Genomic DNA, 23,899 nt, shown 5'->3' on the forward strand with positions numbered 1-23,899 from the left:
TCATTTTATTCAGGCATAAGGTACCGCATCAGGGTTTATATTTCTTCTCCATGTACTTTCTCGTGATGTATGGGACAACAAAGGCTTTCTCTCAACATTTTGCAGTTATGATAATCGTAATTCAATTTAGATCGGCAAATCACCTCCAACACTATTAAAATGACGAAATCATGCTACATTATGGGTATAGTACAGACAGAAAGATACGCTTTTACATCCCGTATTAAGGTACTTCCTGGTAATAGTTTTAAAATATCACCCCCCCCCCCCCCTTTTAAAGAAAGCAATTACAGCCCTCCCCTTCTTAGAAGTGGCCAACCTCTGGCGCTGTTGGCGGTGGCTCCCTTACTTCGATTGTGAAGTTCGGATGCCCAGGCGCCACAGTCCTGTATGTTCTCGTTCGTCTTTGGCGGTGCTCTGGCACCTCGATATCATCTTCTGACCAGTCGACTACTTCTTCACTTCGAACGTCCTCACGTCTGGGTCGGGATACTCCGTCACTATCTCGAAATGAAACCTTTCGTGCCCTTAATTGACCGTGTGGTCTTTCCGATCTCAGCGGTTCCGGTGAAGCATAGCCGCTGTCACCGGGAGACAGGCTACCATGAAGTGGCACATTCGTATCCCCTTGAAGTTGCTGCCCGGAGTGGTTTTCACTCCTCGTTCGAGATTTCCTTACTCTTCCGGTCCAATAGGCTTCGGATCGCTGGGCTTGTCTTTGTTGCGGATCGAGTCCCTGGTAAGGAGCTTGACCATAGTTCGTTTGGTTTGGCATGAAGGGATTGGTAGTAGCGGCAGTATCCCTGTCTCTTGGTGGTGGTGGATAACCGCCGCCCGAGTAAGGAACTTCCGACGCAGCTCGTCGATGAGATGGTCTACGAGGAGCTTGAAAGCCTCCAAGATCTGACCGCGACTGTCCATTTACCGCCCTCAAGGTTTCCATGACAGTAGCTTGTATAATGGAGCCAGTCTCGTGGTCATCGTAGACTGATGGAACAGGCGTGGAAAACCCCCTAGAGCCAATATCGGAGCGGAGCATTCGCCTGCTGGACTCTGAGCGCATGTCAATGTCTCTCAGCTGAGCATTGGCACCGTTCTGGAACTCTTTTCGTACAGTCTTTGTCACCTCTTTGACCAAAGAGGCTTTCAAAGCTGCTTCTGATGCTTTTTTCCTTTCGCGTCTTTCTCGAGCTTTCAAACCATCATGCACTTGCTGTTGCCTGAATGCCAGATCTTCCATTCCCCTCTTCATCTCTTCTATCTCATCATCTCTGATCGTTCGTTTGGGTGGTTTCTCCTGCCTTAGCTTAGGCTGCTTCTTCGGTTTGGGCGCGCTTGCTTCTGCGTAATATTCCTCAACTGGCTCTGGCGGTGCGGGGTACTGGGGGTAATGATCCTTGCGTTGACGGGGAAAAGTAGTCTGAGGGCGAGGACCAGTATAATTAGCATGACTGCGAGGTGTAGCAGCGTACGGATGGAGAGGGGCTGGTCCTTGATATGGTGCATAGTAAGGACCATAAGGCTCGATCGGTTGAGGATATGTAGATGGCGGTGGCCCCATAGGACGAGGCCCGCCCATCGAATTTCTCCAACCAGTAGTACGAGGTGCTGGAGTATAGTGCGGCATTGGAGGCGCATGCATTGGATATACTCCAGGATGAGGAGGTGGTGGTGGAGGAGGAACTCCGTGGTAGTTCATTCCTGGGACCTGAGGCTGTTGACCGAACCCTTGAGGGTCGTTGAGACCGGGAGGCGGGGGATTCCGATTCGGGGGACTTCTGTGCCGTGAAGGATCTGCGAAACCCTCCAGGTGACCGCGCCGATACGGGACTGTCTGGCCGGTAGCAAATCTTGCTTCGTGATGAGTGCTCAAGCTATCTGGATCGGCATATGTTCCGTCCCATGCAAATTGTGAGGCAAGATCTTCGAAGTTGTCGGCTGGGTTTGTGTGACGCTGATGATGTCTGAAGGATCTTCGTGTTACGTCGGGTTCCGATTCGCTCCAGTCCGTGTCTTCTGGAATACCTTCCTGTTGGGTCGGATCGCTTTGTGAAGAATAGGGGAGCGCTGAGACCATGATATCAAATGAAAAGCAAAGGGCTGGTTGATGGGAGGAAGAATTGTTGAGATTCAGAGCATTACGATATTTTCAGCTCCCAGAAGTGGATAATGCGGCACAATCCCAATTTGCTGGAATGGTCGTCCGTGGTGTGACTGCTGCTTTATTATATTCGTCATCGCATTCCGGTTCATGCCGCTCCGAATGAGAACGCGTGGAATAGGTCCGGCTCTTCTCGAAACATTTTCTTGCCGGTCGGCTTCTGAAGACCGCCTTCGAGCGTTCGTGTCATTGGTTGTGATGTGGTTGTTGGTTCGTGTTGGCAGTCATGTGTCGTGCGGCGATGAGAGGGAGACCACCCGTTCGCCGTTTATCCAGCTGCTCCGATTAGACAAGTCGCCGTTCCGGCCGTCACTTACCCCGTTTCATCCTTGGACACAGGGACCAGGCATAAATTTCAAGCAGGCTATGCTAGAGATGCAGCTGCCTCATGGACGCCTTGAATTCTGCCTTGAAGTCAACCGGCTTGTCGCAGCTAACATATGCGGCCAATGGCGCTAGAAAGGCGCTAATGTACTGCGAAGTGTAGAAAACCACGTCAAGAGGCAAAGTACTTGCTTATAGTTGAACGGAGACACTGGATCTCTAACATCAACTTACGGAGAGGTGCAAACGAGGCTCTGCTAAACGCTGAAATTCAGAGCCTAGCGTCGCAGTGAAACCGAAGCTAGGAAATGATCTTGTGTTACTATCATCAAACTCAAAAGCAGGACCCTGAATTGAGGCCGCACCTCTTCTAGGAGCGTTTGCAACAACTCATTCAGACCAACAGAGCGAAACGCTTGCAGAACGTTACACACTAACGAACACTTCAAGCAGGCTGGCATGCAATATGTATGCATGTGGTAAGACTTTGCAGCCGGCCCCTCGATAATGGTGGCAGTGTTGACGTGTTCTGGGATAAGCGAAGTGGGAATTTTGAGCCAGTAGGATAGCCCAATGCCACCAAGATTATGGTGTGAAGCTCAGCCCCCGTGACATGCTTCTGTTATTCGGGTCCCCTGCAAGTCGGATTGGCGCAATGAAGTGGGCGCGAAATGTTCTCTGTGATTCGTTGGCTCTTCGGCCGAGAGCATGGTCCAAATGCTTAAACACAGAGAGGCTGCTGAATCCGAAACTGTTCTCTGTCCATGAGTTGTTTCGTTGGAGCATATCTCGAAGTCTGCAACTTCGCCGTCTTGGTCAATCGCGGCTATTCCTTGATGTTGGTTACAGCACAGTGCTTGAGCCTGCGCATCTATTTCCAGAAACTCTCCAACGGCGGCTATTTCGGATACCTACCTTGGATGCACAGCTTTCCGACATGGATCCTCTGAGCATCACAGCAAGCACTCTTACTGTCATCCAGTCGTTGCTGGCTACGTTCGATGCCATCAAACATATCAAGGGTTTACCCGCAGCCTTTAAGGAGGTGGGGAAAAGCCTCCCACTCGTCGAGAACACACTGCAACTCGCCCATGAAGCCCTGAAAGCCGAGAAGCCAGACGCAGCGGCTGAGAAGGAACTTATACCCGCTTTGGGTGATTGCCAAAAGCGGGCTTCTACTTTACGCGACATCTTCAAAGACATTGAGGGCGGCAAGAACCAGGAAAAGGAGGCTAAAGAGTGGTCCGCTCTTGTGAAGTTCTATCACAACAAAGTTGTACCTTTGGGCAAGGCTCACAAAGTCGAAAGCCTGATGCAAGACATACTCAAAAAGCTCAAGGTGCTTGCTATCCGTCAGATATTCAAGGCAAGTGCGGAGCTGCAAAAGCAAGTTGGCGGCCTAGAGGACGCAATTCGGTCTTTGTCAGAAGTGGACCCGTCCCTCCCAGACTCGGACTTTGATGCCGCCTCTAGCAATATCTCAATGAACAATTATGGCAAAGCGAAAGGGTTCGTTTCTACAGGCAGCAATGCGGACATTGCGATGGGAGATAAATACCAATCAGGCCACAACATGTATTTTGGTAGGAGATCAAGAGACAGCGATTCTGACTGAAGGTCTTCAAGTTTAGAAAAGCTGACGACTAGGAAATTCTGTGTAGCAAATCATTACTATCAAAGCTCTGGCGCTACCGGTTCGTTTGCGTCTGACTGAAATAATTGTGTCTCCTGTTCTGACCAAAGGAAGTGGATCGCCCAGAGCTACATATCGCGGACTGGCTGAAGCTTGTGTCACGGCCGCTGGATGTTGCAAAGATGCAAACCGAAACATTCCAAATCGCGTTGAAAACTCCCGGTGCAGGACACGCGATCATTCAACTTTCGGCATTTGAAAGATGGTGCGCTGGAGATTTTCGAAAGTTTTGGTGCTATGGAATCCGTAAGATGTCTTCTTCGCTGCAAATTGAGATCAAAGACCTAATGACAAGGTGCTTTTAGCTGGATCTGGGAAAACAGTCCTTGCGTAAGCATCAAGCTTTTGGTCTTGCTACAGTCTTTACTCGATCTCAAGAGCCTGGACTGATCAAGACTTTGCAGATCTATTATCATCGATCATATCTCCAATCGAGTGATAGGACATCGTAGCAAGGAAGTCTGTGTCTATTTTTACTTTGACTACACAAAGCACTCCGAACAGGGGATCAACGACATTCTATCCACAATACTGTCACAACTCTTACAGAATCAGGACGTTCTTTCTCCCGAAACTCAGCGCGTCGTCAATACCTGGAAAAGGACTCGACAAGTCCCAACTGAAGAAGACTACTTCAAAATGGTTGCATCGCAAGCAGAATTATATTCCACTGTTTATCTCGTGGTAGACGCTCTTGACGAATGTCTCGACAGCCCGGTTGAAAACACTCTTGCAACCTTCCTGAGGAGATGCCAGGACTTGCCGAAGAACTTTAGAATGATCTTCACGTCGAGGCCGGGATCCCATTTCTATCGAATGATAAGCCCAGAACATAAATGTGAAGTCAAGGCAGATGAAGCTGATGTCAAAGCTTACTTCGATAAGTTCATCGAGAACCATTACGATTTTCAAAAGGTCGTAGAGAACGGCTGCATAGCGGATCCGTCCTTCAGAGACAGGATCCTTGCAGCAATTATGAAAAAGTCTCAAGGAATGTAAGACAATGGAATCATTTAAGGATCGAATTCTCTGAATCTTACTCAAATTTGACATAGGTTCCTTCTTGCACATCTTCATATCGAATCCTTGGCTTCGACTCTGAGTCTCGTAGAACTCATCAACAAACTGTCACACCTCTCAGCGAGCCCGCAGGAAGTCTATTATCAGGCAATGGAACGCATCAAGACGAACTCTGTTTCGAGGAGGATTTTGGCTATTCATGCCTTGTCCTGGGTTGTTTGTGCTAAGAGAGTTCTCACTGTCGATGAGCTTCTGCACGCTGTCGCAATTCGCAGTGCCCCGCCATCCTCATTCACGGACAATGAGCCGGGCAAGTATCTTCTGCCTACATCATCCAACATGTGTACGGAAGAAGTTCTTCTGTCAGCCTGCATCGGTCTCATCGTCGTTGTCCCCGGTGGTCCTTCATCGGAAAGGACCGTTAGACTGGCTCATGCCACTGCAGCGGAATTCCTCTTAGCTCAAGAGATAATCAGAGATGAGCAAGCTACCTTTCTAGAAACCAGTTTAAACTGTCTTTACTACGCCTCAAGCCGGAGATCTTGTTACTCTGAGGAAGAGCTCAATAAGCACTGCAAGATGTATCCTCTCTTCCGCTACGCAGCGGCGCACTGGGGACTCCACTTCTCCGAGTTGCCAAAAGTAAAGGGGAGTAGTTACAAGTTGGCCTGGGACTTTGCATCAGACCAAGTCAAGCTGGGAAATGCATTGAGAACGATGACTGACCCAAGCATTTCGCACCAGACAAACGTCTCTGGTGGACATGTCTCTGCATACTTCGGCCTCGAAAATCTGGTCAGAAGAGCGATGTCTAAGGCCAACAATGTTGACTTCAATGCCAGAACAAAGAGCGGAGATACCCCATTACACTGGGCAGTAGCCCATGACCAACAAGGCTTCGCATCATTTCTGATCAATGCAGGGGCGGATCTCAACATCCAAAACACAAATGGCAAAACGGTTCTACACATGGCGACGGCAATGGACCACAGGCACTTTATCAAGATCCTCATAGAGGAAAGGGCTGACCTTGAGCTCGAAGACTCCGAGGGATACACTTGTTTGCGATGGGCTGCCCGTTATGGATACCAGAGAACTGTTAATACGCTGCTGGAGGCCGGAGCAAAGATCAGCGCGTCTGACAAGGATGGATACACAGCGTTACGCTGGGCAGCACGAGAAGGGTATAAGTCGATCGTTAAGACTCTTATTGACAGAGGCTCATCGATCGAGTCGCCAGGCTCAGAGGAGTGGACGCTGATGAGGTGGGCAGCACAAGAGGGCCAAGACTACATCATCAGCCGCTTAGCTAAAAGAGCTGTCAGCTTGGATGATTCGGATTCCGAGGGACTGACTGCTTTGAGCTGGGCCGTGAAGTACAAGCGAGAGATGACCGTATGGCAGCTAATTAAGGATGGTGCAGATGTCAACAAGCCGGACAAGAAGGGAAATCGACCTCTTCATCTGGCAGTACACAATACTAGCGGCAATCAAGACAGGAGCTCTCTGAATATCGTCTGGATACTCTTACAGAATAAGGCCGAAATCGACGCTAGGAACAAACACGGAGTGACACCTCTGCATCTAGCAGCGGACAGAGGAACCGCATCAACCGTCTGGCTGCTACTCGAAAACGGAGCGAGCCCCACTCAAGTTGACACAAATGATCACAACGCATTATACAAGGCCGTGATTGGGCTCCATCTTAGATGCTGTCAGATTCTGATTCAGAAAGCGGAGCATCTCGTCAACTCCAAAGACTTGTCATGGCGTACGCCATTGCATGACGCAGCCTCATGGGGGTCCCTCCCGATTGTCGAGATGCTCCTACGCCACGATGCGCATATAGATGCTCAGACTCGCAAGGGTCAGACACCACTTTATCTCTCAATCCTTCAAGGCCATTCTAGTGTTGCAGAGTTGCTAGTCAAGAAAGGTGCAAGCTTACAGATCATCAACACGAATAAGCGATGGACGGCTTTGCACCTTGCAGCCTGGACAGGAAGTCTTGTGATTCTAGAAATGCTCATCGAAAATGGGGCAGACGTTGACGCGCAGGATCGACAAGGGTATACTGCGCTGCATGTTGCGCTCCAGGAGGGACATGGCGGGATCGTGGACTACCTGAGGGCGAGGAGGGGAAATACAGAACACCTGGATTCAGAAGGGTTGAACTCAGAGAATTTGACTGCAGAGAGCGAAAGGAAGCCCTTCACGGCGACTAACGGGTCATCCTTTTTCGAGGAATCGAAAAGTGCTGAACCCACACGAACAGAAGATCGTCCTTGGTGGAAGGGAGACAAAAGGTTCGCGGCTACTGTGGAGGATGAGTGATCATTGGGCATCGTTGGACAGTGCATTGGGCTTTGGCTTTGGCTCCGAGACTCACACAGGGTAGCTTTGATGGAATCTTACGCTTCTTACGCATTCAATTGACATTGATGTTAAGACTGTGATCTTGAAGAAGCCACAAAACTAGTCCTTCTCATCAATCTTATCTAGCAGATCCAAAATCTCTCTTGCAGCCTTTTCTCGTCCAGCGCCCTCCGGATGCTGCTCGGCCAGTGCTCTAGCTTGTTCCTGCATTGCTTGCGCTTGGGGGCCAAGCACGACTTCAATCAGCTTCTCGGAAAGTTCTATCCTCTCCCAGTAAGGCTTGGCCTTCCTGTTGGCCCACTTCCCAATGCCCAAGATCTCTGAGCGGATAGCGAAGTCATAGCAGTCGCCCCAGCCTGGCAGAACGACTTGTGGTATGCCAGTACTAGATTGAAAGTTAGCGAGAGCTCTCAAGTTGAGTGACGAGGTGCTTACCACAAAGCCTCATGGAATGAGTTGGAGCCGCCATGGCTGACACAGCACACCAGATGGCCAGACTCTAGAATAGACTTTGGTTCAGCAGTAAACCAGTCCGTGATCTTCACTCTATCCTGTTCGATAAATGGACTCATGATTGCCATGACGTCGAGCCACGGCTCAGAGTATTCCGTCGCGTTCTCATTCTCGTTCAACTTGCGCGGCATCTTCCAAAGGACTTGGAGTCTAGCTTCATCTTCTGAATCAACTTTGTGCTCTTCTGCTCGATCAAGAAGATTTCGAATCGCATGTGCGAATTCAGTCGCCTTCGGAAGATCATAGAAGTGGTGCGTGCCGAGGCTGATGAAGACGGTCGGCCCTCGACTTAGCCATTCGGCGAGTTCAGGGTCTTCGACTTCAATCTTCGGGGCAGCCCGAGTGATAGGACCACATGGTGTGATGGACTCGGGGATAGTCTCAAAGGGGAAGTCAATGTCGGGGCTGTTGGCGACGAGGATGCGAAGGCCCTTGGGCGGTGCTTTCAGAAGGCCGAGCTCGTTCCAGGTGATGATCTCGACGCCGGGTCCAGCGTGTTTGGCGAGATATGCCGAGACATGCTTATATCTCGAGTCCGCGATGAGTCCGTATCCGGCGACAAGGTTGAAGAAAACGTTGAGAGGGACCAGATGGAGTGGGATCGGAAATGGCAGGCTAGACTGTATACTTGATTGATGTTAGCTCTTAGACACAGGCTTCGACATTGCTTTGTGTGTATTTACATGGGATACTTCCACAGCATGGCAAGCTTGGGTTGCATTGGCAGCGCAAATTCTTTAATGGTGTTTGGGGCTAGGCAAATCCAGTTGATGTTCGCTTGGTTGGCAAAGGTTGTGGCCGGTGCGAAGAATGACTCCACTACAGTCACGTCCGGCTTTACCTCCTCGAAAACTTCCTCGATAGCTTTATAAGTCTCAAAAAATTCCTCTGGGCTCCATGGAAGTGCAAGGCCGGCAAGAGTCAGCATGTTGCGGGACGTGTTGACGAGCCCTGGCTTTGTAAGCCAAGTAGCCAGCGCCGGGTTATCAGGTCTATCCACGGCCTCAAAGTGGGAGAGACCGATGAGTGGATGTAGCTTGACAGCAGTCCCAGCCGGGGCTCCTTCTATCTTGCTGCATTGGTCGACGAAGCGGCGGAGCTGAGAATCGAAGCCTGCTTGTGAGCCAATGTGTACTTCGACGTCGGGGTTGATCTGTATCACTGCGTAGGTAGCTGAAAGAATGACATTGGCCTGGCCATAGTCTTTGTTACAGAGGAACAAGATCTTCTTCTTGGTTGGTGACATCTTGAAGTCTCGTTGCCGGCTGCTGAATGGACGCTGTAGTATGATGTTGCTTAATCAAGCCATAGAAGAAAAGGGCTGGAGCTACCTTCGACATAGCCTGAACTTTATACGAGGCAGTCTTCGGTGGTAAATGGGAAAACCTTCGACCTCTTCTGTTACTTTAGGTAACACACTTGCTTGCCTCCCTGGAAAAAGTCGGAAGCACGCCAACACATCGTGAATGGCACTGATTGTTGATGCATCACCTACGGAAATGGTCTGAGCATCGTTCTGATAATTCATTTCAACAAGATTGAAGATCACTGCGCTCTTCCCTGCTACATTGTGTTACACAGCCAAGCAATTCCACATAGCTGACGTGAGATGGACCGGCATCGTGCACTTCAACGTTGCAAGTTGAGCCAAAATGGCAGGGGGATGTGGACTGGAGTCAGCGATAGCTCCACTGCGGAAGGATTCCCGTTAGGTACCTTATCTCAATGTTTCATTCGATTTACGAGAGATGCGTGCGGTTAATGTCCCTTAGCGGGTTTGTGTGACATTAGTCTGAGTGATGTGGCGATCATCTGCCGCTCGAATGGGCGAACGAGACCGGTGGGAGACACCCGGGCCGAGTCATCACTGCTCCCAGGGCATGAACATACCATTTCTGATTAGATATGCTGGCTAGCGAAGACTGATTGGGCATTATTACCGAATGCTGCAGTCGGATAGTATCGTGAGCCTGTTTAATTGGATCACAACTGCATTGAAGGCAACATCAATGCTACGCCAATATCACTTGCGTTTTCTGACATTCAAATGCAGCGGATATTTGACAACTCGTGTTTATTAGAAGTGCGTGTCCTATTGCAGATCACGTCTGAATTTGGAGTGGTCTCCAACTCCGTGTCCCAACAAAGTGTTGTGGGAGTCGAGTTCAGTAACGGTGTAATGATGAACTCCAGAGGCACCCATCTCATGCTTTGGTACTTCTGCCCACATCTCATGCTGGGGTATTGATCCACCATATAATTCCGTTTGTGGTACATCCGAATGTAGCTCCCCTGGGGCCACAGGGTGGTAGTAAGACCGGTATGCCCCATCACCCTTTGCGTGATCAGGATATGGAGCAAGTGCAGTCACTGCTTCGGCTGCTTGCTTCTGCTTCCGACGTTTGACGAAGCAGAACAGAGCAAGCCCGACGATGGCACCGACGACGGCTCCAACCACAGCTCCGACAATGGCAGCTATTGGGGTAGATCCCTTGGCATCTCCATTCTCTGCTGGATCTTGATTGTTTTCTCCAGTCGTATTTGAGTTTGACTTCCTGAACAGTGCCTGAACTTCATTGGATGACCACTGTACTGCATTGGCACCACTAGATCGAGGTTAGCACCTTGGCTCATGCCGTCAGCTTTCAAATACTAGGCTAATTCCTCTTACGTTTGCTGATACCAGTCACTGACTGTCTTCGCGCTTTCGTAGTCTTTGGCGTCTGCGTCGTAGTCCATCTTCCACTTCCAGTCCGTCATGTCGAAGAGACCGAGACCTTGCGGCCAGGGGTCGGCACTTGTATATCCTGTCTTACCATCCGCTCCTCCAACTGACAGCATTTGACGGCGGCCGACTACTGCGCAGCAATGATTCCTCCTTGGACTTTTCGACTCGTAAGCGACTTGATTCCAGAAGAACCCCGGGAGGCTTAAAACGAAAACATCGTCATAAGTTGAGCCTGTCTCGCTGTTGGTGCCGCCGAACACAAAGCTAAAACTTTGTAAGTTACAACGAAAAGCGGTATGAGATCGCTGGGAATGCTCACATTTCATAGGTCCCGTTATTGCCTTCGACTCCGACGCTGCAAAAGTTGCTGCGGGGTGTGGGCGCGTTTCCGGTTGTCTTTTGCCAGTACCAATCTCTGGTTACTGGGTCCATGAAGGTCAAGTTGCTGAAATCCTGCCATCCAAGAGGCTTCGCCTGATCAGGTTCGAGACCCCAGGTTGCGCCGCCCATAATGGTGATGAGACCATTCGGACCGAAAGTCGGGATGTAGACGGCTGAGCCTCCCGTCAAAGTGCCATACTTGGAGAAGGCGTCATTCGTTTCGTTCGCCCACGACTTCGTTGTCATATTGTAGGACAGGATACCCGGGAGTGGCTGCGAGTAAGGGTTGGATGTGGTCCAGCCTGACGATTGTCCTCCAAACCAGAACCCGGCGTCAGGGGTACTAGCAAATGCGCCACCCTCATTTCGTCGCAATTCCTGGAAAAGTGTTGGGTTCGCTGGCGTCTCTTTTGACCATGTCCCGCCTCCTTTGCCATCTGCTTCAAACTTCCAGGACGTGGGCTCGTCTAACGGAGCTCCGAATGGGCTATGCCCGCCCCAGATCCAGAATGTGTTCTTCGCGTCGTTCTTCCACATCGCCTGTTGATCCATGGTCTTCGGCGTCTTCGGAATCTCCCTGATCCTGACGCTGGTTGCGGACCATGACGTCGTCAAATCGATCGATAATGTGGAGTTGACTAATGTTCGCATCGCGTGAGAAGGTTTCGGGATTGGTCGCTTTGTCGCTGAAGTAACTGACCTGCGTTGGAGCCTCGCGACGTTATCGGGTTACCTCGCGCGTCGAGCTGAGAGACCTCGCCGCCATCGATGTAGGCGTAGTCGCCAAGTACCGCGACTAAACGGTCATGATCAGTTGAGTTCGATTGCTAAGAGTTCGATATTCACTACCTCTTGCTTCTGCTCGACGGAGAAAAATCTCGGATGAGGGTACGTCTGACAATTCCCAAGCGCGCTTCGACTGGGCATTCGAGAGGCTGGGCAGTTGCAGCACACATCCCAGCAAAGCCCCCTTCACCGACGACTTGAGCATCGTCGTTTCGTGAAATTAAGGAGGAGAAAAAACAGTAACGGAACGAACGACGCGACGAAAACACCAAAATCAACGAAAAAGTGAGGAACGAGGAGGAGAAAGTCAAGTTTCAGCCATCAAACTCCCCGCCATGTTTGAAGGAAAGGCTCCAAGACACTGGGTAAGGGAGCGGCGCAATGTTGGATTCGGTTGAGGCTGATGCTGCCGAAATTAACATCAAACCCAAATCATGCTGAAAGCCTGCAAACCCATGACGCTAAATCAAGGCGATGAGCCAAAATGCCCTAGCATTGGGCAAAATGGCTCGCGAAGGATCGTTAGCGCCCTTGGCATGCTGACGGGCTTCCAAACCCTCGTCCCCTTCGTAGCCTGATGTGGCGTTGGCACGTTGTTCAGAAAGGCCTGAGAAAGTTGTCTCACAGTCTCTTGATGGCCCTGTCTTAGGTAACGGTCTGCTTAGAAACGAAGGTGATATCGTGTTGGATTGAATGACATGCAATATTTTGGCTATAACCAACTAAGCTTCCCATTTAGAAACGTTCAGAGAATCTTGAGTTGAAGTTCTTGTAGAACAGCGACGACGGCAAATTAGCGCAGATGACCCCTGGGGTTTTCCACGGACGGAACACACAGGCAACAGCTTAATCAACTTAAGGTGCAACAAGCCTTGCTCCGCCGGATATCGTGGCCGACAGTGGACCAAAATCGCCCGCGGCAAAACGAATAGCAAGATTATCATCCCTGTAACGCAGACCCTTGACGATTTGGGGGCCGCTCCAGGGGCTGTGCAGCACCCTGCTGATACCTCCCAGATTCTTTGTTGGTTCGGCTCAGACAAGGCAAAGGTGATTTAATCATCATTGTTTCACGGTATTCCCGACATTGTTGTAGACCATTTGCTCACGTCCCCAACCACAAAATGTTAGACTACTTCCGAGTGATTGATCCCCCGACGGTCTCCGTAATTCCAGTTGTGTCTGGTGAGAACCGTATAGGCACACTTTTCCTACACGAACTACTATTCAGGTTGCATGAAAAAGCGAAGGATTATTGTGAGATCCCTACATGTAACTTTGGGCTAGCGGCGGAGACGAATGGTTACATCTAGAGACTTCGACACCTGCAGAGCAAACATGATACCGGCCGTCATAAAGAGGAAAGGCTGTTAGAATATCATCGCATCAGGCTAAGAAGAGAACCTTGAATTTTCCGCCATCCGCCTGCCATCATAAGCTGCATTTTGTATCGTCTGACCCTTCCTCACAAACAAAACCGTGACTATGGCTAACTTCGGAGATGAGAAAAGTCCAGGAAAACCAAAAGCGCCAAAGACTGTCAAGAGTGCTCTGCAACTACAAGCAAGGAGTACGGTGCTGAAAGGAAAGCAAAAAGATGACGCTCAATAGGATTTAGATGAAAGTCCCGCGCACAAATATGTTTCATTTCCCCCATTCCCTAGCGAACCGGACGACGAAACTTTAGAAGGAACTCAAAGGGAACAACCGTCAGTGGAGGTAGAATCATATCAGCAAGAGCCACCCAACGAGCCGAAGCAGCGGCCATGCAGGGCGTCGTCTTTATGGTTCTGGCACGGAAATTGAGGTAGCTCGATAGAGACCGTCAAAAGTTCAGTCAAGAATCTGCGACTGAGGTATGACTTATTCTGATGCATTCATAGGCCGTTGTAGGAAAGAAGATGCACATATACTTAACGTCAGGATTCAAGCGTAGGAGATTACCTGGTTTGCATATGCGTTAGCCTTCACTGCTAGACTGAGTATGTAGTCGAGTCCAGGATAAAGTCTACTCATCTGCAGCATTGACAACGTATTTACCTAAGACAAATAGCCATCTGCCGGAAAATCTTCCAAGTTCCAGCTCTGATCAGCACTAAACGTCTTCATCTTGCCAGTTTCATTGGAACTCAGCCGTCTCCCCGAAATAAGACCAGGGCAAACAGTGTTTCCGTGGAATAGCAGCAAAGACTTTCCGATTAAAAAACCAGCTCAAAAGAAACTCTAATTCGGCTGAAGGCAAGTTAGTAACAATCGAAGAGTTCAAGGGGGCAACCACCTCATGCACACTTAGTCTTGGCTAGTTGAATGTCGTTGTACGGCGCCCAAGTTCGACGCTTGAGCCAGAGCGGGACGCGAGCTGAGTCGTAACTAAATATTTATCCTGAAGCCGCGGAAAATTTTCGCCCATACAAAACAGACCAGTGTATCACAACGATTCATGACTTTCGCCCTGGATGGGTAAGCCCGAAACTCGGCCGGGAATACAGTCAGAGACTGACTGGCGGATGGAGAGAATCGAAAAGATGAAAACTTTAGTTCGGTCAAATTTCGTAAGAAGTTATAATATAATTGAGCTTCTCGCTGATATGATCGAATCAGCTCAACTTTCGACACAGGCTAATCAGTTGCTGTGCAACTCTACACTGCAATACTTATTTTTAATCCGCCTGTACTTATTGTTCGCAACCAGTGAGCGCGATGTGGTCGCCTTCCACCATCACAATGAAACTGCTGGTCACGAGCGTGTGCCTAATCCAGTCTATACAATGTCTGAAGACGGTCGAGATTCCCTTCACCCGCATGAACGACCCGAACAGCAAGTTCGTTGCATCGATGAAGATCTCAGTTGGATCCCCGCCGCAACAGGTTATGGCGATCTTCGACACAGGAAGCAGTGATCTCTGGGTTCCTCAGCTCAACAGCCGCCTATGCAAAGACCGCTTGGCAACATGCACAGCCAACAACGGCAAGAACTCTAGCGTCTCAGGTGCATTTGATAATACGAAATCTACTACCTTCAACGCCAATCGCTCTCCATTCGAGGCCACGTACGCGAATGGCGTTGAAATCCAAGGAACCTTCATGTCAGAATCAGTCACAGTCGGGAACACATCGGTCTCGAACAACACAATGGGATTGGGTCAGACCGGCAAGCTGACATCGCCTTTAATTGCTATTCTGGGTGTTGGCCCCTCAAGCTCAGAGGCGTCCGTTCTTGCCAATAATGCCAAGCCATACACAAACTTTCCAGAAAATCTCAAAGCACAGGGGCTCACCGAGTCTCTGGCTTACAGTGTATACTTGAATGATTTCAGTAAGTTCACAGATTTGAGCTCTGCATATACGCATGAACTTCTGCTGACATCACCAAGGATCGCCTACTGGAAGCGTCGTGTTCGGCGGGATGGATACTGCCAAGTTTACAGGTCAAATGCAGATGGTTTCTCTCGTTGGACAGAAGCTATTCAACTCAAACGACTTTATCGTACCTTGGACATCCTTCTCCTTTTCGGCGGACAAGAATGCTAAACCAACGGCAATCGGCGGAAACAATTTCCCGCCCGTCCTCGTCGATACAGGTAACCCGTCTTTATCCTTCCCAGCAAAGATCTTGGATCAGATCGGACCGGCAATCAACGTCCAAACATTGCAGGATGGGACAAAAGCATTGAAATGCAGCAGCGGCGATTCGGGTGCCAAGTTCAACTTCGAGTTCCAGACGGCCAAGGTCGAGGTTCCTTTGTCGATGATCTTCATCCCTCTCATGAAAAACGGTGCACCCGTTACCGACAAGAGCGGTAGTTCACTGTGCACACTTCCATTAGAGCCCATTGACAGCAACGTAGCATCTTTCGGTGCTCCTATGCTCTCGGCTGTGTACACAGTATTCGATCTTGAGAACAAACAGCTCGGAATGGCACAGGCTAAACTCAACGAGTCAGGGACAAACATTCAGGAATTTGTGTCGGCCAACCCATCAAAGGGAGCTGCCAAACGGCCACGAGCGCAGAGCGTGCGCTTCCAACAGGAGTGATCAGATAATCATTACATGCTGATAGTTCAACTTGCTTGTCGGCTGGTTCTACAAGCTCTTTCTCTTTTCTCACTTCTTACCTTACTGTCATTCTATAGAGCCATCTTAGCGTGCAATTGTAGCACTTGCAAGATAGAATGATTTGCAACATCCACCTGACGAGCGAGCCTCAAGACAAATATTGCAAACTACGAAGAGCCTTTTTAACATTCTCCCAACTCTATCTCACATATCAAGAAATTCTTTCAGTGTCATTGACATCAAAGATGTCGGTGAGCCACGTAGTCCGACAGCCTTGGAAAAAAACAGGGAAAGTTCAAATTCCTAGGTGTCTCGACCCAGAAAAATTACGCATTGACTGGCCTTGCTTGCGCGATAACTTATCAGCCTTCTCCATAATAGTGCTTAAATCCACAGATAAATACGGAGTTGTTGTCTTGCAGCTCCTTGCACCACCAAATCGGAGCTTGGCCTCGGGAACCACACGGACTAGTGAGCGGGTACGCAATGCAACATGTAGATCAACTTGATACGGGATGCAGCAGCAACCGTGTTGCCGCCTGGTTTTTGGTGGATCGATGAGAGGCAAACAAAAACAACACATCTCATGCGAAGGCATCGTCATCTTCACAGAGAAAATTTGTCCCTACACTTCCTTTTTCTCATCAAGAACTTATCACTCCGCCTCTGGCATATCATCAGCCTCTGTCAGGCGATAAACTCAAAGGTCTCTCTTAGCATCAAATCCAGCAGCTTGCTGCGAAACAGCCGCGCGAGGATATGTCTCCAGCGTCATCAATTCACGATCCAGGCGAAAGCCAGCCGCTCCTCTCAAGGCATCGACGACGCACCGGCACATTCCAACTGCCATCGTTCAGTGGCCAGCGACTCGTGTCGCCCCTATCCATGCGACGTGCCTCCCTACAGGAGGTTCATCCACACCACGAAGACGTCGAGCCAGTACTGCCCGCCGCGCCAGTCGCTGCCCACCAAGAGACACGTCTACACAAGCCACAATGGGCGCTCAGTGACAGGCCACCAAACACATGGGCCCAAATCCGTCATTACTGGCGGGAAGAATTTGCGTGAGTACCTGAATATCGGCTGCATTCATCTTTATATCACTTTAATCACGGGGATGATTCCCCACCGGAGCTTCCCCCACCGGGATCGTTCACGGCAATAGCTCTTAGAATTAGCCAGATGCTGACAGCGTACACACATAGTGAGTTTTGGGGCACCTTCATGATCTTACTTTTTGGAGCAGGTGTTGAATGTGAGACGCGTCTGAACTACCAGTCGGCCGACATCCGCGAAAATGCAGGTGACTTCTTGCAGTGCCGCCTGGCCTGGGCAGCCGGCGTAGCTATGGCCGTATGGATGTCCGGCGGCGTCTCAGGTGGGCACTGCAACCCAACCGTGACAGTCGTCCTGGCTCTTTTTCGCGGCTTCCCCTGGCGCAAGGTGCCCAGCTTCTTAGCCGCCCAGGTCTTGGGTGCCACCTTCGCCAGTCTTGCCGTCTATTTGAACTACTCCACCAGCATCGCGGAGTACGAGGGCGGGGCTGCCCGCACTTTGATCGGGGAACATGCCACTGCCGGCCTCTTCTTTACCTTCCCTAAGTCTGGACTTCCTTATGCCGGCGCCTTTTACACCGAGTTCCTTGCCTCGGCCGCGCTAGTGGCTATTGTGTTTGCTCTGGCTGACAAGAACAACCTGTCGCCGCCAAAGGGCACGCAACCCTTTGCCATGTTCTTGGCTCTGTTGGCCATTGGCTCCGCCTTGGGCATCAACACTGGGTACGCCATGAACGGTGCCAGAGATACTGGCCCGCGTATTGCGTTGGCTATTGTTGGCTATGGCTCAGATGTCTTCACTCATGACTCTTATTACTGGCTTTGGGCTCCCTGGGCTGCGGCTATTGTTGGTGGTATTGCCGGTGCTTGCGTTTATGATGGGTTCATCTACACTGGGCGTGACTCTCCTTTCAACATCCCGAGAAAGGAAGATGACTAAACGACGCAGTTGGAGGTCCTTATTGACATTTGGAAATCAAAGTCAACGGGGTCTAGCATAAAATTATGTGGCAAGTTTCCGCAAGCCAAGAGTTTTCAAGGCGATGTGCGAGATGAGGATCAGCTGGCTACAAATTGGCTATCACCTCAGGCAGGATAGACTTAGACAGGTAGACAAAGGATAGCAACAGTAATACTTAGAATAGGCCTAGACTGATAATTAACTCGGATGGAGGACGTACGCCCAAATACAGGCTCACAAATCAAAGATATCCTTGAACTTCCAAGTAATACGAGACATTCGGGGTTTTACGAGCATCGAGACGAATTCATTCGTGGAGACTCCATCTTGCATTACCTTAAATGGAACTTCTAAAATGACTGCGATTCATGGAGTTTCTACAACTCTATTGCACTTTATTTCGGGGTATCAAGGTGTGCGGAGAGAATGTAGCAACTAATTTCAACCGATGAAGTTCGTCCGAACTTCATGCAGTAATACACCATACTACAATCTATTCACTCAGATAATTTAGAATCCTCTGTAATCATGGGTACAGCCGAACATTACACATGCTCAACCCATTCATCAGCCCGACTCGGTCATTGTAGCTTACGGTTTTGATATGAGGCCGACACAGTGTTCCATGACGATTAGCAACTTCCACTGCGTCTACTACTACCAATCGGTATTTGGCGGTTACCCAACCGCCAAGTCGGGGAAAACTTTGGCGCTGTGGCGATCAGTCCGAAAAGAGGAGAAGTCTGGGGAAACCAAGGTCAACACGCACTTCGATGGAACCCTGAGTGAGTGTTAAGAGAAGTGCACCTAGAACCAAGGAACCGCAATTGGTGCGCATCACATGCGATCCGCCGGCTGAATGTAAAGCTTTCGAAAACGTTCGCGAACAATCTTAATTCGGCACCGGAGCCGCAGAACCCGTTTGTGTCTAGGGCGGCAGGGGGGTTGTAGCACAGGATCATACTATTCAAATTACTTTTGGCAATATGAGAAGTAGTATTGGTGTCGGTAATCCATACGGCACAAACGGCAGTCTGCATGGAGTATAGTCTAGTTTCACCTTGGTTAACCCACGAATGCCAGATTGATTAAATTCGTATCCCAGTGCGACTCTCTCGGACTCTCTCGCTTTGGCGAGCAACTGCCGGCTTGCGACTAAGGAAGAACGACTTGCAATTAACAGTTGAATAGCCAATCACTGCCATGTAAAAATACAAAAATTTCTCATATATATATATATATATATATATATAAAGATCAGACGACTGCCAACTGTTTCTAGCCAAGGAGTTCCTGTTCCAGAAACTCAAGCTTCTTTCATCTTTTGTACATACTCCACAACGCTGAGATGATGCTCAAAGCCAACGCGGGCGTGGTTTCAACCACCCTACTGCTCCTTGCGTCCCTGACGGATGTCATCGCTCAGACATGCGACCTCCCGTCTACCTACCGCTGGACATCGACCAGCGCGCTGGCCACTCCCAAATCCGGATGGGCCTCGCTCAAGGACTTCACTACCGTTACCTACAACGGTAAGCACCTTGTATACGCGTCAACTCACGACCAAGGTTCAACCTGGGGCTCGATGAACTTTGGCCTGTTTTCCGACTGGTCTCAAATGGGTGCCGCGTCTCAAAACGCAATGACCCAGTCCGCCGTCGCACCCACCATCTTCTACTTCCGTCCTAAGAACATCTGGGTTCTCGCCTATCAATGGGGTCCGACCCAGTTCTCCTACAAGACGTCGAGCGATCCCTCCATTGCGAACGGATGGTCCGCGGCGCAGCCCATGTTCTCCGGAACCATCTCCGGCTCCAGCACCGGGCCCATCGACCAGACGCTCATTGGCGACAGCACCAACATGTACCTCTTCTTTGCGGGCGACAATGGCAAGATCTACCGCTCTAGCATACCCATCGGAAACTTCCCGGGCAACTTTGGCACCGCCTCAACGGTTGTCATGAGCGACACGACCAACAACCTCTTCGAGGCTGTCCAAGTCTACACCGTCAAGGGCAAGCAGCAGTATCTCATGATCGTCGAAGCTGTCGGCGCCAACGGTCGCTACTTCCGCTCTTTCACGGCCACCAGTCTCGGCGGAGCGTGGACGGCCCAGGCCGCGACCGAGAGCAACCCCTTTGCTGGCAAGGCCAACAGCGGTGCTACCTGGACCAATGACATCAGCCACGGTGACTTGGTTCGCGGCGATCCCGACCAGACCATGACTGTCGATCCGTGCAACCTTCAGCTTCTTTACCAGGGACGATCCCCCAGCTCGAGCGGTGACTACGGCTTGCTGCCCTACCGCCCGGCAGTTCTCACTTTGCAGCGATAGGACTCACCCTTCGCCAGACTTCAACCTACTAGACTTCTGTGGCATCACGTTTGACACCAGAAAGTACTCCTTCATTCCTTAGCTATCTCAATAGTGGGCCAGACAGCCAAACGAGAGGAATGTGTACGTTGTCAGTCCAGGAGGGTGTTTGCACAACGAGGAGCTTCCATTTCACATGTAAATATTTATCAAACATACACAACACATCTAGGCTAGGAGATCCTCACAGATGGCCTACTGTTGAGCATCAACTTATGATCGTCATGCTTTCATGCTTTCGCTTCAACTTTGCTAGCGATTCCAAGTTTCGCTCCAGTCATTGATTTTTCTGTATGAAGGCCTATGACGGCTTCGTCTGAATTTCGTGCGGATACTCAAGGTTGGCGGAGAATCTTTACATCCCCGACTTTGCGCCTCTCAAGTGCTACAGATTTGGGATACAAAATGGGACTTGGGAGGTGTACGAATGTTCAGACATATGCGTGCTCCGTGTAAAGATGAAGCATGCGAGGACCACTCATACAAATTTGCAGTAAACTAGGATACCAAGTGCCGCCAGCCAATGGGCTTCGTGACACTGACAATGAGAAAATACCGACAATCGGTCATACTTTTTGCACTTCCTATGTACCCTCAGCTGAGATATGCATCAAATAAGCAGGTCGAATAGCCTTGGCAAATCTGTTGGTTACTTACGCTCATATGCAGTTCATCCAGTAGTCTCTGGCGAACCACGGCGCCTGAACAGGGGGCATTCTCTTATTCTTACCCCGCACGCGAGATGAGAGACGTCAGATTGTCGTTTGTGGAAAGGGCTTGCTAAGCCGCTTTTTTTTCTGCTCAACTCATACTGGCTACCGCCCCGTCAAGCTTTCTCAACGTCCCTCAGTCAGCTTACTAGATCACAACGCAGTCGAAACTGATATCATGCGGCTATTACATACCAGTACATTTGAATTGCGAGAATTCTCCGGCACAGACATACCTCCTTACGGCATTCTGTCTCATACTTGGGGGCGCAACGAGTTCACATTCAGAGATTTCCAACAAGCTGGATTCCGCGGTGGGATCACGAAAATCGATGGCATGTGCCGTGCCGCTCAGAACCAAAGACTTTCTTGGGTCTGGATAGACACTTGTTGCATAGACAAGAGCAGCAGCACAGAGCTATCTGAGGCCATCAATTCTATGTTTGCATGGTACAGACAGGCTGCAATATGCTTTGTTTACCTCGAAGATGTTCCCGGGGTTATAAGTTTAATCCTAAAGACAAGATCTTTGCCAACAGTCGCTGGTTCCGTCGCGGTTGGACCTTGCAAGAGTTGCTGGCAGCGACCACAGTGTTCTTTTACGACCGGTCCTGGAACTTCGTGGAGTGGATCGAGAAGTCCGGTGACGTTGAGGGTAGATCCCATCCATCGAGAATGGTACTCGGGAAAAGGAAGATAAGCCAAGTCGACAATGAGAGCTTCGACATGAATTCCAATATGAACAACTTCGCCTCGGCTCTCGGCAGTATAACGAACATAAACCTCATTGCGTTAACCAGAAAGTTCGAAGATGTGCATCAGTCCTTTTCAGTGGCGGAGAAGATGAGTTGGGCATCAAAAAGAGAGACAACTCGTTTAGAGGATAAGGCTTACTCCCTCATGGGCCTGTTTGATGTGAATATGCCGTTGCTATACGGAGAAGGTGAAAAGGCTTTCTTTAGGCTCCAGGAAGAAATCATCAAGAAGACTGATGACGAATCGATATTTTCTTGGGGCTATGGAGAACCTGCTCGGTTCGAAGGGGGTTATTTGCCAAATCTCCGGCTGACTTCCTTGGGTGCCGGAATGTCACAATAGTCGAGACCGCGGGCAACACCCCGCACTACTATCTAACGAACAAAGGTCTGCATATTCAGACACGATTCTCAAGTCCAAAACTAAGTATGGGAACTTTCATCTACGCGATGATACACTGCACGGACAGATATTTGACTTCGGGGAAAAGTCGCATAGCTATTCCTCTCTACTATGTGGGCAACCTCATCATCCGCCCACCTGGCGCCGTACCTCTGTTGATTGACGAAACCGACCTCGGTGCGGACGCTATCTATCTTTACATCCACGTTTCAGGAAGTTTTGACAGCTTCAAAACAGACTTTCCAAGGCCGGGACATATGTTAAGACGGGTGGAAAAGTCTACAACAGTTCAATTCACTAGCGCCCCGGGCAACATCAAGCTTGCAGAGGTGTATCCACCTACCTGGTATCCGTTGTGTACCACGTCAAAGTCACTGATAGTAGTACAAGATTTAGCGTCACCAACGACATCGGCTACTGTCTGGATGAGATTTTGGGACCTATCTTCTGGCCTCGATTTCGCCTTACGACTAGATTTGGTGTGGGAGTTAGTACTTTCGCAGAAGTCAGATCAGCTTGGGCTAGCGCTGGTGTCCGTACGCCCACTTGTAAAACTCATACCGCAGGACATGTATCTATTCGACGAAGTCTTTCATAAAGGGCTATCAGTATCGGAGTGGGAGGAGAAGATAGCCTGGGGCGACGGTCAGCTGGGTGCCTCATGGGCCCAGGACAACTTCGATTCCAACATACGATTAACATTGCCTCCTTCAAAAGGGGACACGCTTCTTACAAAGAAGTCTCTTTCGACCGATGAAGCAAGAAGGAAAGTAAGAATAGAAGAAAGATTTCATTTAGTACAAGCGGCGAGGGGGTTAAAGAGGTGAACAAACCTTAATGTTTAGCCACAGGAAGTGGAGAATGAATTATACCCAGTGCAGGATTTATGAATAAATACGAAGTAAGGTATAACCAACGGAAGTCCTCTGTCCGGAAACACAGGTGCTATCGCAATTGGCGTTTAACCCCCAAGCTCTCGGAGTTACCATTGGTTAAGAGATTTGCGAGACTCGCAGTCAAGACGTAAAGGCGACGCGAGCCTAGAGGGAGGAAACCTGAAATAAGAGAATTGATGGGAGGGAAAAAACAGGAATCGATTGATCCAACAGCCAGTGGCTCCGGGAACGAAAAGTTTAATGATCGGTTATGAGAAGGCTTGATTCGTGAATTCAATTGCATTTCAAGTTCAATGCTGTTGTCCTCATCATCTAGTAGCTACGTGCGCGTGAGCACCGTTCTCTAATTTCACGAACGCATTCTCCACACCAAAGCACGTAGCGGCTGTTTCATTCCCTACCCGTCAGCCGTGATCAAATCAACAGGTTCGCATAGTATAGTATTGATTACAAAGTAGCGGTTCCATGGCTGACGTATTACGGCAGATCGCCTCGCGCCTTTGTCGCAGCCGCGAAGACTGAAGATGATGTGGTCGCACGACCGGCATCTCCCCACCTGAGTCCGGTGAAAAGGCGCCAAAAATAGGGGTCTCGGACACGCACGAAGGGGTGCGGGGGCCGCTAGTTCGACGTCCGGGCCTCCGTACCTGAGGCCCGGGCGTCTGGCGGCAGTCCGGTTGTTGGGAACTCACATGAGATGCGCCTT

General features: G+C 49.9%; 11 protein-coding genes across 11 annotated transcripts; 7 read left to right on the forward strand and 4 right to left on the reverse strand.

The window, feature by feature from the left end:
• Window positions 1-231: 231 nt before the first annotated feature.
• BDZ83DRAFT_441060 (uncharacterized protein) lies at window positions 232-2,374 on the reverse strand. The gene has a single exon (XM_060503107.1). The coding sequence runs from the start codon at window positions 2,075-2,077 to the stop codon at window positions 305-307; it is 1,773 nt and encodes a 590-aa protein (XP_060362009.1). The 5' UTR covers window positions 2,078-2,374; the 3' UTR covers window positions 232-304.
• A 1,048-nt stretch (window positions 2,375-3,422) lies between these two features.
• On the forward strand, window positions 3,423-4,100 carry BDZ83DRAFT_584145 (uncharacterized protein; the record flags this gene model as incomplete). The annotated part of the gene is made up of 1 exon (XM_060505732.1): window positions 3,423-4,100. One exon carries the CDS (start codon window positions 3,423-3,425, stop codon window positions 4,098-4,100), a length of 678 nt encoding a protein of 225 aa, XP_060362010.1.
• A 717-nt stretch (window positions 4,101-4,817) lies between these two features.
• BDZ83DRAFT_584106 (ankyrin repeat-containing domain protein) lies at window positions 4,818-6,671 on the forward strand (the record flags this gene model as incomplete). Its single annotated transcript, XM_060505726.1, has 2 exons — window positions 4,818-5,173; window positions 5,234-6,671. Coding segments are annotated over 2 exons (1,794 nt in total), but the record flags the coding sequence as incomplete, so codon positions are not given.
• Window positions 6,672-6,872: 201 nt separating this feature from the next.
• BDZ83DRAFT_536775 (ankyrin repeat-containing domain protein) lies at window positions 6,873-7,325 on the forward strand (the record flags this gene model as incomplete). The annotated part of the gene is made up of 1 exon (XM_060503368.1): window positions 6,873-7,325. A coding segment is annotated over one exon (453 nt), but the record flags the coding sequence as incomplete, so codon positions are not given.
• A 348-nt stretch (window positions 7,326-7,673) lies between these two features.
• Window positions 7,674-9,366, reverse strand: BDZ83DRAFT_743014 (uncharacterized protein; the record flags this gene model as incomplete). The annotated part of the gene is made up of 3 exons (XM_060513129.1): window positions 8,771-9,366; window positions 8,010-8,702; window positions 7,674-7,959 (listed from the first exon to the last, which is right to left on the reverse strand). The coding sequence occupies exons 1-3, from the start codon at window positions 9,331-9,333 to the stop codon at window positions 7,674-7,676; spliced, it is 1,542 nt and encodes a 513-aa protein (XP_060362013.1). The 5' UTR covers window positions 9,334-9,366.
• A 778-nt stretch (window positions 9,367-10,144) lies between these two features.
• BDZ83DRAFT_630552 (kelch repeat protein) lies at window positions 10,145-12,551 on the reverse strand. Its single transcript, XM_060508842.1, has 5 exons — window positions 12,046-12,551; window positions 11,897-11,992; window positions 11,135-11,834; window positions 10,759-11,079; window positions 10,145-10,693 (listed from the first exon to the last, which is right to left on the reverse strand). Exons 1-5 carry the CDS (start codon window positions 12,185-12,187, stop codon window positions 10,180-10,182), a joined length of 1,773 nt encoding a protein of 590 aa, XP_060362014.1. The 5' UTR covers window positions 12,188-12,551; the 3' UTR covers window positions 10,145-10,179.
• Window positions 12,552-12,646: 95 nt separating this feature from the next.
• Window positions 12,647-13,016, reverse strand: BDZ83DRAFT_441153 (uncharacterized protein). Its single transcript, XM_060503108.1, has one exon. It carries the CDS (start codon window positions 12,924-12,926, stop codon window positions 12,705-12,707), a length of 222 nt encoding a protein of 73 aa, XP_060362015.1. The 5' UTR covers window positions 12,927-13,016; the 3' UTR covers window positions 12,647-12,704.
• A 1,606-nt stretch (window positions 13,017-14,622) lies between these two features.
• On the forward strand, window positions 14,623-16,303 carry BDZ83DRAFT_705082 (aspartic peptidase domain-containing protein). Its single transcript, XM_060511501.1, has 2 exons — window positions 14,623-15,298; window positions 15,357-16,303. Exons 1-2 carry the CDS (start codon window positions 14,683-14,685, stop codon window positions 16,016-16,018), a joined length of 1,278 nt encoding a protein of 425 aa, XP_060362016.1. The 5' UTR covers window positions 14,623-14,682; the 3' UTR covers window positions 16,019-16,303.
• Window positions 16,304-16,603: 300 nt separating this feature from the next.
• Window positions 16,604-18,307, forward strand: BDZ83DRAFT_705085 (MIP family channel protein). Its single transcript, XM_060511502.1, has 2 exons — window positions 16,604-17,103; window positions 17,245-18,307. Exons 1-2 carry the CDS (start codon window positions 16,799-16,801, stop codon window positions 18,032-18,034), a joined length of 1,095 nt encoding a protein of 364 aa, XP_060362017.1. The 5' UTR covers window positions 16,604-16,798; the 3' UTR covers window positions 18,035-18,307.
• Window positions 18,308-19,403: 1,096 nt separating this feature from the next.
• Window positions 19,404-20,390, forward strand: BDZ83DRAFT_754798 (alpha-L-arabinofuranosidase axhA-2; the record flags this gene model as incomplete). Its single annotated transcript, XM_060514529.1, has 1 exon — window positions 19,404-20,390. One exon carries the CDS (start codon window positions 19,404-19,406, stop codon window positions 20,388-20,390), a length of 987 nt encoding a protein of 328 aa, XP_060362018.1.
• Window positions 20,391-21,218: 828 nt separating this feature from the next.
• BDZ83DRAFT_630561 (heterokaryon incompatibility protein-domain-containing protein) lies at window positions 21,219-23,284 on the forward strand. The gene is made up of 4 exons (XM_060508843.1): window positions 21,219-21,638; window positions 21,665-22,184; window positions 22,238-22,776; window positions 23,143-23,284. The coding sequence occupies exons 1-4, from the start codon at window positions 21,318-21,320 to the stop codon at window positions 23,185-23,187; spliced, it is 1,425 nt and encodes a 474-aa protein (XP_060362019.1). The 5' UTR covers window positions 21,219-21,317; the 3' UTR covers window positions 23,188-23,284.
• Window positions 23,285-23,899: the final 615 nt, after the last annotated feature.

This window comes from Colletotrichum acutatum (assembly GCF_030867785.1).
Source record: "Colletotrichum acutatum strain CBS 112980 chromosome Unknown BDZ83scaffold_87, whole genome shotgun sequence".
NCBI lineage: Eukaryota > Fungi > Ascomycota > Sordariomycetes > Glomerellales > Glomerellaceae > Colletotrichum > Colletotrichum acutatum.